The 20,649-nt window shown below is 38.0% G+C and overlaps 1 protein-coding gene across 4 annotated transcripts in view; it reads left to right on the top strand.

Annotated features, from left to right (window-relative positions):
* Nucleotides 1–20,649, top strand: part of disc1 (DISC1 scaffold protein) — a 109,255-nt gene that overhangs the window by 3,108 nt on the left and 85,498 nt on the right. For all 4 annotated transcript variants that reach the window (XR_005950358.1, XM_041250807.1, XM_041250806.1 and 1 more), the window contains exons 2-3: nucleotides 8,038–9,041; nucleotides 10,228–10,297. Coding sequence is in view for 3 of the 4 variants with exons in the window: in XM_041250807.1 (XP_041106741.1) it covers nucleotides 8,038–9,041; nucleotides 10,228–10,297 (1,074 nt within the window). In the remaining variant the exon portion in view is untranslated. The remainder of the gene's footprint in view (nucleotides 1–8,037; nucleotides 9,042–10,227; nucleotides 10,298–20,649) is intronic.

Raw genomic sequence — 20,649 nt, 5'->3', positions numbered from 1 at the left:
AAGCAGACTTTAAAGACAGTGACAACTCCTCCAAACCACTACACTGTAAATGCTTGTATTTTAACCCTCAGTGTTGGGGAGTAGCTTGTACAAACAATACCCCGGGAAGTGCTTTACCAAATGTGATGGAACTTTGAACAGGCATTATTATAATATGCTATTATTCTACTGTATATGTAGACTTACTTTCCCAAGATTCTGATTGCTGTATTGTTCTCTGCGAGTGGTATCTACAGCTATGGCTAAAGATTTTGCATCACCCTATTGAATTAACAAATTTTGCTTCATAAAGCCGAATTAAACCCGCTGAATAATGTTACGTTAACATATTGAATTACATGCCATATACTTAATAAACAACAGACAAAATTTAAAAAAAAATTACATTTTGAAATATAACATGAAATACTGTACTACTGTTATGGCTTCCAGTAGACTTTTCTTTTGCAATATGATAGTCTACATTATGATTGTTTTTCCTTGTATTTTATTTTTTTAATCGACAGGTCTTATATAGCTGTTATCTGTCTTATGAAAGATAAGGGGAATCCACCAATTTACACAAAGCATATGCTGTAAAATAGTGAACATTCACAGGGCAATCTGCACATCCCTGCATTGTGCCCTGAATATTGAATGATTTATACTAGCCTGCTTGATAAAGTATTCATAGTATGCTTGAGTGGTATTTCAAGAATAAACATACTAGGAAATCCAAATTCACCATTTCCGTTTTTAATATCTGTGTAGACTCAACATAGTTTATTGCTATAGATTAACTCTCTTATAAAAGTAAAAAGCTGAAACAAATGATTCTTTAACCCTGTAAGGCAGAAGGGACATATGTGTCCCACAAATGCAATGGTGCTAACTTTCTTATTTTTGCAATGAGGTGGACGAAACAGGGGTTAAGATGAACTGATGGGTTGGATCTGGCCATCAAAAATGGCAGTTTCCTCGGGATACCTGAGTCACTCTCAAATGTATTTTTAACAAGAAACTGTTTGAACAACTGCTCAATTCCTTGTGTACCGCAAGGAGTTCAAAGTAACCTCCCTCACACTCTACCAAGAGAAACACAGGGATGAAAAATAAAAGTTCTAGTTTAAATAGGTTCCCCTGAGTATTTGCACCCCCAGGGGAACGAACGTTAGTCCCCTCCGACATGGATGTTTGTAAATTATGCATGTATAATGCAAGTAAATGTGAGCAATGTTAGCAGGCTGTTCTTATGTGTTCTTGTCGGTGAGACTGGATCTGTCAGAGGGGACTGGATGGTACAAGTTTTGGGTTTAGGGTCTTAAAATTAAGGTTTTAGTTGGAAATATATGGGTATAGACTTATGCAAAGAAATATTAGTTTGTTACAAAAAAATTAAGGGGGTAGAGATACTTGGAAGGGGAACCATTATTCACGAAATTAATATTGGTTGTTAGGGGGAAAGAATATTAGTTCCCGCGGGAGCAGATATTTGGGGGTAACATATATTCTCTGAAACCGGAAACCAGCGAACCGGACTGCATACACTTCCCATTAGTTTGGTTACATTTCACATTTAACAGAGATATACTAATGTTAAATATGACTGAGAATTTTACTGTACGCTTATTTTTAATATGTAGAGTTCAGTTAAACTGCAGTATTTCAGCACTCTCACTGCAGTTATTTCTTGTGGTGTGCCGAATCACAGGACTAGATCATGACTTGTGTATAAAGAAGGTTTCATTTTTACAGCACACTGGATTTCCCTGTGAGTTCACATTAAACCTATAATTATAACTCAATTCTGGTTTTGGTCTGTGAAAAAAAACTAGAAGTAAATTACAGTGAGTGAAATTTAAAGTCTAGTTTATAGAATAAAAGAACGCCCTGAGGAGAATGCATAATATGTCAGCGAAACTGTGAGCTGGAACAGTCTTGTGAAAAATGTAGAACACTAGAAGACAGGTGGCTAGCAACATCTGACTTTCACTTTCTTACATCATTTGGTTCACTGTGAGGAATGTGTGTGGTGGTGCTGGTGGTGGAGTTCAAACTCACACAGATGTACAAAAAAACAGGCCTGTTTGCTATTTAAATAAACGTCTGTCTTCAAAGAACTGTAGAGATGTTCTTTTGCGCAACAGGAAGCTATCTGAATGCAGGATCCTTGTTGGTTTTCTCTTACAGAAAGTCAATGTTTGTTTCGTATGATGTGGCTTCTAACATATGCTGATTAAAACTACTTGACTGTTCTGACAGAAGTGTAGCTGAACTGTATTCCTCAGCAAATAAATATTCTTGCATTGTTTTAAGTTCATGCAGGATTTATATACAAGGCGATCTGAATATAGTTATGTGGCCTGACTATGTCTGTAAACTTGTACTGAATCTATTTTTACATACTTGGAGAACTGCTAAGTGTGACTGGACTTGCTGATCAAATTTGTCATGTTTTTGGCTACTCTCATTTTGTCTTACAGTTGTGGCAGGAGTATGTTACTAAGTACAGTTTTAATACTGTGTAACAAGAACTTTTAGCTGGTATTCAATTCGACGGATTGACTAACTTGGTAGATTTTGATTTTTTTTGAATTGCTGTTTTTCACTTAGTACGTTCACAAAGAAAAATGCCTTCTACGTTTAATTTAAAAAATATTCAAGTACATGTTTACTTAATGAAATCTGTCTTCTAAAAAAGTATCTTGTTTACAGTAACTCGTTATAGCCTCTGCAATGTCACTGCAGAAACTTGGATAAGAACAAAGAAGGCCTTCTAAAAATGAGAATATAGTGATATAGTGATTCATTTTAAGATACCAGTAAATGGAAAGGATTAGTAGCGGCAGTACATTTAATGATAGGCATTTGCTAAATCTCAGTATTAAAACGTAGCTCTGGTTCACTAACATAACACAGTGGAATGATCACAACATCATTTAGTAATTGTAGGAAGGTATTGCCACGTGTGAAAACAATAAAGCCGAAACAAAAATGCTCTAAATGTAAAACTAGTTAGTAGACTAGCAAGCACTGGCAAAATCAACTTTAACAGAACTAATTTATTTTAACATATTGTTTAAGGACGTTCCGATACCTGCACGGTGGGTTTCTTAATAGTAGTATCTACAACGAATCAACAATAACAATTTGCTTTTGTTACAGTCTTGAATAAACTATTTTGGCTGTTACAGTACTTAATTAACCCTTTGTTAAAAAAATAGCACAAAACTGCGTAACATCTTAAATTCCATATTTTCTAAAACCATTGATGTAAATGTCTGTTTTTAATTTTCTCAAGCAAATTGGCTTCATCACACTGCCATTTTCATAGTCGCATATTCACTTTGATATCCGACACATTTTTTCCTTTGCCCGGTGCTTTAACCTGTGCCGCATACCAGTCTGTCAGAGGCCGGGATCACTCACTGTATGCCACACTCTGATTGGTTGAAGAGTTATTGGCTAGCCAAAAAAACCCGCCAATAAAGCCAAAGTAAATTCCCGCCAAAATTTTTGGTTATACAATAACAAACTTCACAAATGATCCCATTTAGAGCTTAAGTAGCACATTACTTTATATTAAAATTCAGGACTACTCAGAATTCAGGACTCAGGAGAATTAAAACCTTGAGTCTGCTCCGTTTGTTTGTATACTTGATATATCTATTATTTATCACTTACTGTAATTGTGTTACTTGGTTTAGAATAAAATGTACAGGGGGTTCATATCGGGTTGCCTGGTTGCCAAATGCGACCTTCAGTTTTGATATGACCAGTAGATTGTACCGTAAAGTCGCCAACCTCGGTTTTGTAATAAAGGTTTTCTGCTTAACTGTCAGAATCTGTACCGCCCTGTTGTTCTGGCAGAGCCAATCCTTTCGTGGAACCAGCCCCCATTTCTTGTTTCCATAGAAGGTAAAAAACTTTAAAAGCATGTACATTCCAGTCACCCCAACAAGAAGGAATGAAAGGAGTGTTGAGGTGTCTGTGCTGCCTCATGGCACAGACAGGGGTTTAAAATAACTACACAGCCTTTAAAAAATTGTCTGTCTTGCAGGAGTGCTGCAGCGCTACAGTAAAATAAATTTTTTATTGGGGAATGGCAAAAAAAAAAGACACGTTTGCATATAAAAACTGTATTTTACTGCATCATCATTGACACTGGTGTTGCTTTTAAAATAAGCTGCTTTCAGGAGACCTAACAGCTGTTCATCACTGTGAGACAGAGCTCTCGCCATTGCTTTTGCCTGACTTGAAGTTTTTGCTGCAGCAGAAGAAAAAGGTGCTTTTCTTTTTAACCAGCGCTCCCCAAAATGAATGGGGCTGAGTTTTAAGAGTTAAAGCAAAAGTCACTGCTTGCAAAACAACACCTAGATAGACTTAGTGCCGTCTTTTTTTTTTCAGAACTGCTTGTTCAGCTACAAAAAGGCACAAGTGAACCTCATGCTATTACTTTATGATAACGTGTCGATGACCCATGTTTAAATTGAAGAAACAGCAATGGCTAGGAATGAAAAAAGGGAAAAATAAATAAAATGAGTTGTCAACTTTAAGTACAGTTTATTTTGGGAATAAACACACGACAGCCAGCCCAGGTTTTTGAGTTAAGGGTCCCCTTCGCGCGGACAACGGGACAGCAGCCGATCACAGTCTAGGCATTTGCAGGAGAGCCCCCACGGGGACTGGTGGACTAGAAATGACCACATATGCAGTTAGAAATGACCACATATGGCAGCAGAAACCATGCGATTTCCGAGGGCTGTACTAAACCGAGATTAGATGACAACCATGAACACCATGCAACATATTGTTTACAGGGAACAAACAAACTATACCCCCCCCCCCCCCTTCGGGACTTTTTTGTTCTGTTGAAAACACCAGTTCAAGTCCTGAACATGTAAATGTCCTGTTCATTTCCTGCATGACCAAATGTACAGTTTACATGGTTACGCTAGTATGAGACATTCTGTATTTGGAATTACAAAAATAAAAACAAATCTCAGTCAGTGGCTTGAACAATAGTGCCATTTGTCTTTTTAATGTATTTAGAAATTGTCTTGCTGTGGGAGGCAATTAGTTTCATCTCTTATGTGACATGATGAATTACGTGCTTTAACTGATGAGGGGATTCATCTGGAAACAAAGAGCCTGCTGATGGAGCAAAAACTATTCTCTGTAAAATGGAACCTCAAGGCATTTGAGAAAAAGTGCATGCTTTAGCCAGAACAGATGCATGACACAATAGTGGCAGAGGTAGGGATTTTTATTTGTAACCTGTTGTGTGATTCAGGGGGCAGAAGCTAGGGCTCTTTCCCCGTTCTGTGCTGCCAATAATATCTTGTCAATCTCTATTTCAACCCTAAGTCATGCACTTATTTTCTGTCTTGTGTTTTTCATTTCCTCCATCCTCCCTTCCTTCTCCACTATGCTGCTCCACCTCTGCAACGGTCTCCCTCTGGGGGAGTGAAGCCAATAAGATTCTCCACGAGCCAGAAGGGACCCCTGGCCAAATCTATCAACTCTCTTGCATTTTCCCATTTTCTGCCCTGTAGGTTCCCCCTGGGGATAATAGTTGCTTCCCAGCCTTGGAAGCCGATTGGTCGGTCACCTTAGTGAGGGAGCAGCTCTCTGCGAACCCCTGTACTCCTTGCTGTCACAAAGCACTTCTCTCCTATTTTCAATTCTAGCGTTTCTTCCTCCACGTAGCCCTTGCTCCTGTCCCTTGAATTAATTGGAACATATTTCAATTATAATTAGGGCTTCTGATTTTCAGTTTTAACTGATTAAACCCGATAAAACACCCCCAATACAAAAAAAAAATGAAATCGGTGGATAGCCAACAAACACTGGAAAACACCAGAAAAACTGTGGAAATGGTTAATCAATTCACGTTGACTTTACCCTTTTCCCATTAAAAAATAGAACCTACTACAAAAATAATAATAAATACATTTCCCAGTGCTGCTGGGCAATGTCCCGCCTTCCTGACTTGTATCTATCATTGATTTGTTCTGAATACTTTAAACCGGCCCCAACTACTGAGTGACAGCTCATTCCTGCATTTCTTTTGGAGACTCTGCTTGCTAGATTTAAAACGAGATTACAATCAGGAATGGAGGCTTGTTAGCGGGATTTAAAACGGTATTACAGTTAAGATACAGAGGATTTAAAACAGAATTGTGTCGAAATGTAAAAAAAATGCCTGCATGCAAAAACCCCAGAAGAATGTGCTCGTGACCATAGGGATTTCATTGTGGAAGACAGCAAAGGAAAGAAGGTACAACTTAAGCGTGCAAGTACTGTCCAAAAACACTAATTTCATACAGTATATGAAAAAGGGAAGCCCCGAAAAAAACGATTTACATAATACTCGAAAATAGCTAAAAGTAAGCACCGAAAAATACATTTAATAAAAACCGAAAAACAGAAATTATAATGTAACTGCCGTGCTGTTAATACCTTGTGAAACAGTTCCTAAAAACCGAAAGCACTTCCAGGCAAATGCAGAGGGTTGAAATAGCATTATACTGTACTACGTTTTACACTATTCTGAATTGATATCCAAACACTTTTACTTCAAGTAGTACACAGTATTAACAGTACCCAGTAAAACACTCATATTCATTGTAAAGTAATTTACTAATTTATTTGAGCTATATTAAATGAAGTTTTTATACTGAATTAAGTTTTTGCAGTAACTAACAGCACACAGACTTTCATATAATGTGGTATAATGTTGCATTAACTCCTTAACACTCCAAACTGTACAATGCACTAGTAAGACCTCATCTTGAATATTGTGTGCAGTTCTGGTCACCTCGCTATAAAAAAGATATTGCTGCTCTAGAAAGAGTGCAAAGAAGAGCAACCAGAATTATTCCGGGCTTAAAAGGCATGTCATATGCAGACAGGCTAAAAGAATTGAATCTGTTCAGTCTTGAACAAAGAAGACTACGTGGCGACCTAATTCAAGCATTCAAAATTCTAAAAGGTATTGACAGTGTCGACCCAAGGGACTTTTTCAGCCTGAAAAAAGAAACAAGGACCAGGGGTCACAAATGGAGTTTAGAAAAAGGGGCATTCAGAACAGAAAATAGGAGACACTTTTTTACACAGAGAATTGTGAGGGTCTGGAATCAACTCCCCAGTAATGTTGTTGAAGCTGACACCCTGGGATCCTTCAAGAAGCTGCTTGATGAGATTTTGGGATCAATAAGCTACTAACAACCAAACGAGCAAGATGGGCCGAATGGCCTCCTCTCGTTTGTAAACTTTCTTATGTTCTTATGTTCTTATGTTCAAACAATATACAATATAGCTTCACCTTTGAGCTGGATTAGTCTTGCAGTACCTATAGACCGAAAGGAGCTATGATTCTGAACCAGTGACCACCTTGACTTGACCAAACACACACAAGTTTTCACCTCCCATTTGATCAAATTGATAAAAAAATGTGTTGTAGATTTAGGTTATTATTACTGTTTCATCAACTGCACTTCCCTCTGAGCTGTGACGAATCAGCTGGAATTCAATAGGCCAATAAAACTGGTGATTGTTTAGGTGCCAGGACTGAAATTGGTTCTGAATTATTCCTCACAATTCTCTGTATTTTTTGCAAAAGTGTCTGCTAGATGGTGGTGCTGGTTTATTTTATGTTCAAATCAGGTCCTTTTTTTACATTGGTATTGAATCTGCATTGATACCTGCAGTTAGTAAACAAACCATTGTTATCCACAATGTTATTATTCATGTTTCTACTAAATTAACTTCATAGAAATAAATAAGCTCCTGTTTTGAGATCTCAGGCAGGACCACTGAAAGTGAAATTGAGGTCTAGTTTTACTGTATACCTGAATAAGAAGAGGTTTAATGTCACAACCTTTAGTGAAGGTGGCCAGCACAAGACTGGTAGTGGTTGGCTAGTTTAAACATGACAATTTACAAAAACAGTTTTTCCGGATACACAGCCAGGCTGGCAGAATAATATTTACAGCTGCACATTTCTGTTTACAGTGAATGGCTCTGCTAATATTTTCATGTTCATTTTCTTTTCAGATGAGTCTGAAGTAGTGCCTCCAGGGACCAGTTCCCGCAAAAAGATACTTCACAGGAGACCGGGTTATATGAGAGGAGAGCGACAGAAATGCTTACAATTTACAGAGGAAGAAAATAGCAAAAGACCCTGCCAGCAACCTGGGATGAGTAGAAAGACTTATTCAGACATTCAGAAATATGGTCTTGGGACTTGTCAAATGCTTAACCTAAAGGAGTCCGTAGATACTGACCACCACACTGTACAATATAGCAATCCAATGGCAGCTGCCGATTCTGTACTAAATAGCTCTAGCACTATAACCTTGCATTTGTCCTCAGTTGTGAATGTACCAGCATGTATGCATCAGTCCTTGTCAAACAGCAGCTGTAGAAATGGACCTTGGCCATGTGAATGTCAGACAAATCAACAGAATAACAAACTCCTTGAAAGGAAACGTAAGAACATGAAAGTGGAAACTGCATTGCAGGAAATGCCGTGTACATCTTCTAAGGAAAACTGTAAGGAGACTTTGGATTCCGTGGATGACACTTTCAACTCGAGCTTTAGTTTTATACAGAATTCTTTGAATTTGAGCCATGGGGTGGGAAATGCAGGAAATTATTCAAAACACTTGTCTGCGGTCGGCCTGGAAGAACCGACAATATTACAGGACGAAACACATTGCGGTTTTTCCAAAATGGATAAAACAGATCATTTCTTCAGCAAAGACCTGTGGACAGACATTGAGAGAATGTCTTGGCAGTACAATCAGATTGACCAAAGTCAACCAATCACAGATGCAGATATGAAACGGAGACTGGAGGACTCGGACACGTTCTCCGTTGACACTGAAGCCATGTTCTCCATCTCTGTGGATACCTCAGATGCAGTGTCTGCTGGATCATCTGTCACCTCGGGCTACGAGAGCAGCACCAGTAATACTGATCAAACCTGGGATGCAGTGCTGAAGAAATACGATGGCTTCCTGCAAGAATGTCTGCAAAGTAACCGATTTAACATAAAGGCAAGTACTGGATCCTAAAGACTTTCTGCCCAAGTGTGTCTGTGCTTGAGCCAGCTAGCGATAGGTTTCTTCAGCAAGTATATTAGAAGCTTGGCAACACAAGAGGGTATATTAAATGTGAGCATGAAATTTGACTAATTTGGCTGCCATACAATATTCCTATTATAGATATGCAGTAAACAGACAAGAATGCCTAAATGCTAAACATGCCCTTGAGTGTATGAAGCTGTGGAACTGTGTGGCAGTGGTGAAACATCTGTTATATTATATTTTTTATTGTTAAGTTATTGTATTTTATAACGTGTTGGAAAGAGTGCAGTTGTACTGAGGTAACTCACCTGTCAGAAGATGAAGATGCGGCTGCATCTTCTTTTTATATGAAAGCCTAGTTACAGACACATGTTGAGGCACTACTTTAATGTATTATAGGATTAATGCTTAAAGTAGTGTATTTATGCCCTGGTAGATGGTTGGAGCAGACCACATTGGTCTTTGAACCTCGGGACCAGGATATCTCCCTCAGTTACATACCCTTTATTTTAATTAGGAAAGCTGACATATCTTCAGAGTACCTTCATTTCTAGAATGTAACGCAAAATCTGCACAGTGTGCGTGCGACTGAGCAGTTATATTTAACACCTCTTATATAACACACACCCCTTGTATAATGTTATCTTTTCATACAGTGCTCTTCTCTGTTACGTTAAGCAGCGGGATAAAGCAAATAATTATATTTACTTGGATCCATCAAACTTTAAACTGTGCTTATACATACTATATTATTAATCCCAATATAAGATATTTGGTTTTAGTTGTATTTTTCTCACACATAACAAAGACATGACTGTGAGCTTTTGCTGACAACTACAAGAAAAACAGGTTAGTATTCGTGTATGTTGTGACTTACGATACTCATGTAAACTCCACTGAAATATATAGTGTTTTGTATATAAATCCTGACCACAGTGAGCTGCAATACTTCTAAAATTTGTAAAGGGGTGGACATGATATTCCTAAATTACAGTAATTCCATTTCAGACAATATCAATGTTGCAGTGTTTATATTTTATGAAAGGTAAATGAGAAAAAATACACAATTTTTATTTCAAGTGCATATTCACTTCTCAGCACTAAAATATAAAGGCTTGTTTATAAATGTAACAAATGCTTTTTTATTTGTTTTTAGATTGAGGCCTCATTGTTAAAGCTCCAGAAACTTCAGGAGAAGGCAGTACAAGAGGATGACTATGACAGAGGTAAGTCAAGGGAGATTAGATAAGAAAATAATCCACTAAACACCCATTAAGTGATGTGGATCTAGTGGAAATAATCTAGTTAAAACTGCCGGAGGCACAGTTCCAAAATACAGGCTTTTTTCAAAGACTGTTTACATTTTGTTTTGTAATCAGATGAGATTTCAGGAAGATTTAAAGGAAACTAGCAGTTTCTATGCCTTATTCTTGGCTAATCTGTTTGCACTCCCTGCGTCATTTCACCTCACCTGTGTCTTCTGTGTCAAAGCAAGGCTGAGAGCATGTCAGTCAATAGAGGAAGCAGTTGATTGGTTATTGACAGGAAAGAAGCTAGTCAAAAGATGGGGACAATTTCACTGTCCAGGTGAAATGACCCCGGAAGTACAAGGCAGTCAAAGAGCATGTCTTCCAAGCATTTTTCTTTAACCTAGTGAAGTACTAGGCAGTATGGCATGTTTTGAAAATACATGTTTTATATAACATGTATTACTTTCAAAACTGCCCATTTGAGACACATATAATCAATAGATGTGCATGGCAGAGAAGAACATAAAAAAAAAAACTATTTTGTTAGCTTCAATCACTTTAAGGATCCTCATTCTCATTATTGCAAGTTAAGTAAACTCATGCTCACCTTACATATTGCTTCCTCACATTATCGTTCAGGAGTAATGCTCAATATTTGGGACTCATTCTTCCAAATAAAAGCACTAATTCAGACCCTGGTATTCTGAATTGACTAGTAATCCAAAACACATAATGAATTGCTGAAAAAAAAAATACTATTTTAAAATGGCTGTGGTACATTCAGCGTAACAAAAACATTCACGTCCGAGTCTTTGCAAACGCATATTCCTGAAGTGCAAAAACATAAAAGAAAGACTAGACCAGGCAGTTTTAGTGTGAGATGGATTATGATTAATCACTACTCTGAACAAAAGACTAATCTTACCTGGCGCAAGTTCAAACTGTTTTGGATTTCTGAGTTTACTATATAACTTTTTGGAACCATTGATGACCGCCCAGTTTTACAACTAAAAATAAACACATTTTGTCTTGCTATCACCCAAGGTTTTCCTGAATATATATGTCTACTCTTTGAAGCGTGAAAGACTGTCGCAGTATGTATTAACTGATCTTTAAAAGATTGAGTCCAGTTAGACAGCACCATTATTGCATCTTGAAATACACACCAGTTTTATCATGGGTGGACAGTTTTGTTTAAAAAGCAGCAGTTTCAGTTTTAGAATGCAATCCTTTATGTGCTGTATTTGTGGAAAGAGCAAATAAAATCAACAGGCTTTTTGCATTTTACAACTGAGTTTGCCATGTATAACCTCCTGTTGCTATTTACTGTTATGGCTTACATGTCTTAGCATACTGGTAACATGAATCCCAATGAAAAAATGGAAACTGCAAACACCTGGCGACTAGACCAGAACAAAAATCAATTACACTGAAAGGCAAGCTGTAGATCTTAAGCAGATCTATAAAACAAAAAGAAATGATACTGCTTTGATTGGCTTTTTAAAAGCTTTCATATATAGCTTTGTTTTTTTTTTTTTTAGTAAAATAACTTGTAATATTTGTATACCTGTCGCAGAGTTAAAGATATACTAATATAAGCAGGAACGTACATATTCACTTCACTGTCAAAGTCCACCAAAGTCTGATAAACATACACAGAGGTGTTCTATATCTACTTAATAGTGAAAATGATTGTGGCATACTGCAGCTTAAATTTAGCAATAAAATATCATTAAAATCAGCAGGGTTCAACAGTGAATTAAGCATATTCATCTTTGAATTGAATATTACAGCTTAAACAAGAACAAGCAAATGTCAGTGTCCTTGTGAAAATTAGAAAGACTCTACGGCAGGGCCCTGCACCTGTAAATAATAGTTTTTTGTTGGGTTTGTAAACAAAATTTGTTTAATTTTGCACACAAAGTTTATGTTAGATATGGCATCCCCTCCCTGCTTAATTGAAATCCAGGTTGTGGCCAGGTGTTGTTTTGCTAATTGATTATCAATTAACCCTGGCCAAATGTCTTTAAAAAGGGGCTGAAAAAGCAGTCCTTGGTCCTGTGCTTTGTCCACCAGCTGGAAGCCTTATGACTGTGTGCAGATCCAGGGTGAGTGAACCAAATACGTGACCACTGTGTGTTTAACAGGGGCTGTGAGCGCAACCAAGGACCACTGTGTTATTTAAACGGGACCCTTGGTATTTAGAAAAAGGTTTCATTTAGAGGATTTTAATCCCACTCCAGTTTATTCAGTGTGTATTAGGGAGAAGGTTCCTGGAGGGGGACCGCATTTATAGTGGGAACAGAGCTGTTTTATCACACTGTTTTGGTTTCTCTTTTTGTGATTTTCATGTACACGTGTATATGTTCTCCTGGACTAGGACTACCAATGCTGGTACCCTAGTGGTGGTCACCTACCACTGCACCTGCCTGTTTCTCTGTAAATAAAACCTCTTTGTCTCTCTCGTCACTCAGCGGATACCCACACAGTAACAGAACACCCCTGGTGCAGACCCTTAAAAGGTTTTCTTTTGGGGTTTCAGTGGGGCTGGGTAACTGCTCAACCCTAAGAAATGAAGTTATGTGCCGCCTTTGTCTTCCTGGGACAAGCAGGCTTGTGTGTTCTTATACCAGTTATTCATTGGATGTTCTGTGTCTCACACAGGTGTTGGAACTCTCCTCCTGCAGATTCAAATTCAAAGACTACTGTACTGTTCTTGGAGAGCAGTGGTCCTCAAAGTAATTTTGGCATGGGCATAAATTGATCTTACTTGGCTGTTTGCGGGCATGCTGACTATCATAGGTTCTTATCTTACACAGTGCCTTCAATGACATTATATATACAGTGACTCTCAAAAATATTCACCCCCTTTAACTTTTCCACAGTTTATTGTGTTACAATATAGAATCAAAATGGATTTAATTAGGAGTTTTTGCCACTGATCAACACAGAAAAAGTCCATAATGTCAAAGTGAAAAATTATATATATATATATATATATATATATATATATATATATATACATATATATATATATATTTCTTTAAGTTTTAGTGGGGTTATTCTTGGCTCACTCTAAGGCCAAGTCTCAGGCAGTAATTGTGTGTGCTGCTCTTATTCTTTAAATAATTTACATAAAAAACAGCATGTTTACACAGATAACCATAAATAAACTAAAATAAAAAAAGTAGACAGCGTCTCGCTTTGTTTCAATTTGACAAATTTGTCAACACTACTGTTTTAAAGATCGCTCATCACCAGTACAATTATTCAGAGAATGTTGATTCGTAACTAAATATAATACGGTGTTCCCCTTGTCTGGTGAACTAAATAAAAAAAAATAGGGATAGAAAATGAAATTCTAAATTCTGAAATGTATTATTTTTCTCAATAACAGTTGGTGAAATTCAGTGCTTACCCTGCATATTAACACCCCGCCTCTGCTCGGGAATGAAGCCATGATTGATCGTATTGCAAAAGCCATTAAAAACGACAAAAAATGTTGTGTACGTGAGCAGCACTATCAACAGACTGCTGTGGCACTTTTGTTGGAAAACGTGTTCAAAGCTTTCTTTATTTCCCCACGCTACGACCCGCCAGAAATGTCTTCACGACCCTTAATTTAACAACAGCTTCCGCGGGCACGATGGCCTGGCTTTGCAGGCACAAAATTGCCTGCAGGCAGGACTTTGAAACGGACAGCGTTAGCACACGTGACTTAGGAGTTCAGCAACACTGCAGACAAAAGTTTCTCATACCTATGGGATTGCGCTTTACTGTGGAATGGTTGGCAGGTGGGAATCAAGAACTTCCAATTTGACCTTTTGAAATCCATCACATTTCCCTCAAGATGTAGCTCTGATAATGATCATTAGTTGTTTTGAGATCTTAAGCAATATACGTTACCTGCAATCCTATTCTACTAGAAGAAGCAGTAACATTCCAGAAGATGTGGGGTTCTATTGGGAACACCTCCAAGTGTGCTAATGTTGGATCAAGTGTGTTATTGTGCTAATTAAATATTTTCTATATTAAAATGATATGCTGTAATGAGGCTAATTATATTTGCACCATTGGCATTGTATTGACAGACAATTGCTTAGCAGGCATTCTTTTCAGGAGCGCTCGGTTTTCCAGACCCTTTTGTAAAGTTTTTTTTTTTTTTTTTAATGTGCATTGTGTATTTTTTTTGTTCACCCTTATATTGATTTTCCTGCTCTGAAAGGAATAGTGTAACAAGGTTTAAAAAAAAGTTATACCCAATAATAAAAAAATAAGTAAATTAATTAGTATAGCCCTCAATTGTATAGAATATCTTAATATTTAGTCTTCTCATTCATTTTATTCCAGTTTGAAAAAGCATTGGAAATCACTCTGTTTTTAATCAGTGATTAACTAGTGAAACTGTCTTTCACAACAGCCCCTATTGTGAAGAAATGGGCAAGATTTTCAAAAAGCACTGTTGTGTATCGAACTTCTGTTATAGTAACGAGGTGGTTTAGTAGCAAGTGATATTAAATCAATCCGTTAATTAAATCAATCCGTTAGTGCTTAATTGTAACAAGTCACATACATCACTACCTATCTCAACAATTTGGTAAGGTGAACTCGTTAATCAAAATGCATGTTAACGAGATCAAGAAATGAATGGAAGCATAATTCGCTGTTATGGAAAATGTAGCCTTATGGTGTAGTTCAGGGGACACCGTAAAAGGCACTCACCTGCTTTCCTCTCTCTTTCTCAGTCAGTTATCCCAAGACCACGCTGTTCTGTCTGGGGAAAGGAAGCGGCCGCATTTTTGGTATATCTGCTTTTGGACGGGGTTGATTCACCAGCTGTCTCCCAGCTGCTCCTAATAACTGGCATTGTGCTCTCGCTGGTTTCTGGGCGGGGTTTGTGCAGTGCCGGGGATCCCCTCTGGCTATACCATCTGTCAATCTCTCTCTCATCCCTATTTAAGTTGTGCACTATTTCCTGCTCTTGTCTTTCGCTTTGGTTGGTCCTCCTCCTCCTCCTCCTCCTCCTCCTCCTCCTCTTCTTCTTTTCTTCCTTCACTGCATTGTCCGCACAGGGCTCCCTCTGAGGGGAAAGTGAGTCTCACTCCCCTCGCCAGGCCTGGCTCCACCACCCAGGTTCCTCGTAGGTCAGAGGGGACCCCCGGCCACACCTATTCTTTCGCAGCTTGTGCGCTTTAACCTCAGTGAGGCTCTAATCTATACGCCTTTCTCTTAACCCTCTCTCATTTAACACTGGGTCCCACAGGCATCCAGCGGGTGCCTGGCCCTCACTTCGGGGCTCACGCCTGATGGAGGTCGGTTCTACGGAAGGGACCTGTCTAGATCTTTTTCCTTTCCAGGTCCGGGTACCTTTCTGTTCCCCCGGGGTAGCCAGGTCTCCCTACCACCAGGCAAGCTGCTGGGACGGGTCCTCCACCGAGGGGGGGGGGGGGGGGGGGGGGGGGGGATTTCCTCCATCCATGTCGTCCCCTACTCTCCACCACTGCTCAAGCAGCTAGCGGATCTTCAAGCAGTAGGGGACCTGTCCTGTCTGTTCGACTTTGTCACTAACACTCTATCGCCCAAGTCCCACAAGCACTCCATTCCCCTTCCGCCTATGCAGGTGTCCCGTGAACTACTAGTGTAAAGGGAGACAGCTCGCGCACCAGCCAAGTGAAAACAGAAAATAATGGGAATATCTATTTTGTGTATAATTTCTAAACTTCATTTAAAATTGCGCATTTTGTCATGCAGAATGTACATTTATTTAGAACACTTCACATATAAAATGCTGATTTACGATTATTAAAGCTGTTTCAAGGCAAGTTATATACTCTTTTGTTAATTAAAACCTTATTTTTCCAAGTGCAAATTAACTCCCGATAAATTATGACAATTAACACTGCTTTGCTTTTAAATTCCCACTCAATAAGCCCTGCTCGTTAAGATATCAACATTATTTTGTAACTCAACATCAGTTCGTAAATCACATTAGGACGCTTATTTAATAACGAAATAGGCATAACAACCTCTTGAAAATACCAAAATCAATGATACATACCGATTTCTAGATTAACACTGGTTGAAATCCTGCCCAATATGCCTTGTATTGTAGTACTGTATCTTACAATGACGGGTGCTGCCCTCTTATGGAAGTTTACATTACTGCAGCTGTTACTTGTGTACAGCTGCTGCTGTAGATTGTGAGGGCTCTCTGACTTTCATTACCCAGCACCTTGTTTATTTCATTGATTCAATCAGACTAGACCCCTTTGGGTTAAGCCACAGCTGAATTTTTTTAATGAAGGTAACTTTCCTGTACTAATGCCCTTTCTATACTTGTGTTCAGTGCTGAACGAGTTCATTCCAGATATATAGGCTTTTCAAGCATTACACTAGGGATCAGCTGCTGTTCTGGGTAGCACAGACCTTTGCAAGTATATCTGAAGCCTGCACTGGATATCTGAATCAACTGCAGCCCTCAGCTTCTATAAAGAGCCTTGGGGTACACTTAGACGCAGGGCCAGCTTAACACACGCCTTGGCCATACTGTCACAGGCAGATCTGGCATGACCCTTTTGTGCTATAAGTCATTAGATCCTTTTGCATGGAAGGCCTTGGTTGAAAGAGTGTGCGGTTCTTTGATGGACCCAGATTCAGTTAAATTGACAATGGGAATGAGAATGCAGATAGGAGCCCAGCTAACAAGACTGAAGTTTTTGCAGGTATCAGGCTTTTAAAGACTTTAACCTGTGAATTAGTTCAGTTTCCCAACTAAACAGTCCTTTAGACATTGCAATATCAATTAAACCAAATAATACGCCTGTTTAGTTTATATAAATGTTTTATTGCAGTAATAAACAGAGGTATTTATTTACAGGAAAACTGTAAATAAAAAGCTGTAGAGTTTTCCCTTGAAATAATAAAATGTTTGTCTCAGACACACAGTATAATTCTGGAAAGGCATTAGACCGTCAAAAGATAAGGCTTGGTCTTTGGCACCTCAAAGCAGGATTCGGTGTTGGCTCTTAAAAGCTGTATTTGCCAACCTTGAATGATAACCAAAGGATGGTTCTTTAAGAAAGACAGGAGTATGTATCTCATTATATTAAGAAAATAATGAGAGCTTATTTATAAAAATTAGGATGTATGTTTTTTTTTTTTGTATTATCTGAAAAGATACCCGTCCAGGCATCTTTTGAATCGGCCAGAAAATGACTTCATGCTGTGAATTTGGAAAAGTGCTTACATAATGAGTTTCATATTAATTAAAACACTAGCCTTGTCAAGTAAACAGGGTGTGTGGAAACATGCTTGTGCAGACAAATTTTTTTAAACAAAAAGGGAGATCAGTTTTAGGCTAAGCATGCTACAAGTTAATATAAGGCGATTATACTGTATTTAACATGTTTATTATAGCCTGAATTTAAATGAAAATAACCAGACTTACCTCTGTATGCTTAGTGGTCTTATTCAAAGGGTTATGATAAACCCCTACACTCTTTGTCACATACTTTGTTAATACACATTTCTGTGTGAAGTTAAACTGACCCATTAACAACACATTGAAAAGGTAACATAATATGCTGCTAAAAAGGACATACATTTTTTTGGACCCAGGTTAATACAATTAAATAGATCTGGTGTTACTTATTAAAACATCTCTCATATATACACATATACTTCTGTTGTATTTGGTAGCAAGGACCCTGTGAACTGCAGTTCACTTTATTTTTAGGGAAAGGAGGAGTGGAAGATAGAGAACCATGATCTCACATTCCATTAGTTTTGAAAACAGAGTTGACTGGATCCTTCTAGAAAATATAATTAACTCAAAGATAGGAACTGTCAAGGCAGATTGATGATAAGATTTAATTGGGACTCCTGATGTATTCAATGGAGGGAAAATCCTGTAAAAACCCCAGTCAGGTATCACACTATTTGCTAACTACAAGTTGTGTTTTTAATATAATATCTCTTTTATATTGATGCATTGCTATAAGGTATATAAGTTATGTTTTAGTCTTAAGAGAGTGATATATATATATATATATATATATAATAAGTTCTAGAATTTAGGGGTGGGCTTATTTAGCTTTTTGCATTTTATAACCTGAAGGCTAAATATATAGGCTAAATTTATGATAACCATATTTGTATTACTGTGTTGAAGTATTAATGCTGTTAAACCTGTAAAAGCACTGGAAATGCCTAGGCTGCCTGTCAGCTGTAATTTGAAGTAGTCTGTAACTACTTGATCCATTTTTAAGCATTTAATAAACTGGAGGACTACTGATACTACTCTGATTCGTTAAAACTTAAAGTTAAATGAGTTGTCCGTGTGATTTTCTCGAATTGTTTAAAAGTTGTCTGGATACGTTGCAAGCCCAGTGCACGAACGATCAACTTACAGGAGTCTGAAACATCTTTATGTCCTCCTGAATATCTCCCCTGAGTTTAAGAGTATGCTCAGAGCAATACATAAATAGAAAGAGTACGTTGCGGAATATTCTGACAATACGCTAACCCATATTTTGGGGGCCGTATGCATGTTATGGTTTTATTGGCATATTGGTTAATCCGGCCCTGTGTTGGGTACAGAGTGTAGTGTGAGCAGAGCGGGGTACTTGCTGCAGAAGAGCACACAGCGGATATTTCCATCCCTCTCTTCTTTCACAGGACTGAGAAGAACCGAGCACGGTTGAATTTGTCTTAAATACATGTTCGGCCATGGCGTTTGAACAAACAAAATAGCAAACAAAAAAACAAGGTGACCAATACAGATGCATTCACTCTACAGTATTTTCCATCATGCCTGTGCATGGTAACCATTAATATTCCAGTTTCAAATCAAAATTAGGCACTTTTATGTTTTGCATATTTAATTGCATTAAAAAAAAAAAAAAAAAAAAAAAACTTTTATATTCAATGTGATTGGCGTTGCATTTTATAATTTATTATGGAGGAAAATATATATATTCTCCCGATTGTGGAGCTGCCATATAAAAATAATAGAAATGTCATCAGTGTGTCCATCTGTCTGCAGTTATTATAGCCTATATTGTTCTTATACAGTTCTACCATTATGCCCCTGTACACAGTTTATATTTTCTGCACTCTTAAGGATAGTTCATACACTACAGTATGGTCCGTTAGCCGTTGAGGCTCACTCATTTGTGTTCGTTGGTTGCTTTGAGCTCCCTGAGATATTCTGATACAAACAAACCAGTATAAGGCTAATTTGACTGTAAAATATATTCTCTCCTTGGTAAATTCTTCTGGCTGCTAGATCCAATACATTGTAAAACACCTGCACAGACCACCATCTGATCCTAAACAGCAACTCCATATTTTGTTGCGTAGTAAAACTCCACGGTCTCTGGAATTTATTTTCACTAGTCAGGATGCTAATTGACTGACCAAAGCAGCACCGATAGCAAGCAGGCGCCAGCCTTCAAAAGGCTGATTGTAAACAATAGACTGTCAGTCATGCAGTCAGGCAGAGAGTAGAGACTAATCTGTTTACAGCTAAGCACACTGCGGACTGGTAAATAAAAATAATAAAGTAGAATACCGTTCTCTCTAATCAAAATACAATTGTTTTCTGTGTGGCCGTCAATGTGCCGGGCTCCCAGGGCTTTTAGGTGTAATGTAATATATCTCCTGTATTTCTGCACTCCCACATTTCATGCTTTGTGAGAATATTTATTACATATGGACACAAAGGTACATGAACGCACAGCCCCATATGTGTTACACGACTGGAGAAAATTACATTTTAAGACCAAAAACCGCCAAAATGACTGCCGTTGTGCTTCTAGTGTTAACGCCAACCCAGAAGGAGGACCGTGTTAAAGTATCGTGAGTGTTTTGTTTGTTTTGTCGTGTCTAATTATATACTTGTTTGTTGTTATGAGACCGCTAACATGACCCGGAGCTGTCGCTACAGAGCAGCACTAAACCCGGACAACACTGCACCTTTGTTCATGATAGATTGTATTTCACCACGAGCACTAAAGCACTTACTTTGGATTTGATTGTGTGGGTCTTTGTGTGTGTCTTACTGTCATTATCTCTGCAACCTGTGTATTATTATTTTGGGACTGCTACCCATTGTTTTGCCAGCGCAATACACTTACACATTTTCAAATACATTCAGGTGTTTTAATATATTTGTCTTATTTCAACATTTTTGATATGAAAGCCGAATGATTAAATGCTTTAGCTATGTTATCAATGGAAAAAAAGACATGATGGCTGACATTCCTAACTTTAATAATAAAGTTATCAAAAGAAATCCACTATAAGACATAGCAGGGCAAACTTTTTGT

This window comes from Polyodon spathula, chromosome 5 (genome assembly GCF_017654505.1).
Source record: "Polyodon spathula isolate WHYD16114869_AA chromosome 5, ASM1765450v1, whole genome shotgun sequence".
Taxonomy (NCBI): domain Eukaryota; kingdom Metazoa; phylum Chordata; class Actinopteri; order Acipenseriformes; family Polyodontidae; genus Polyodon; species Polyodon spathula.
Note: the sequence above shows the minus strand (reverse complement) of the source record. Positions and strands in the feature narration are given on the sequence as shown.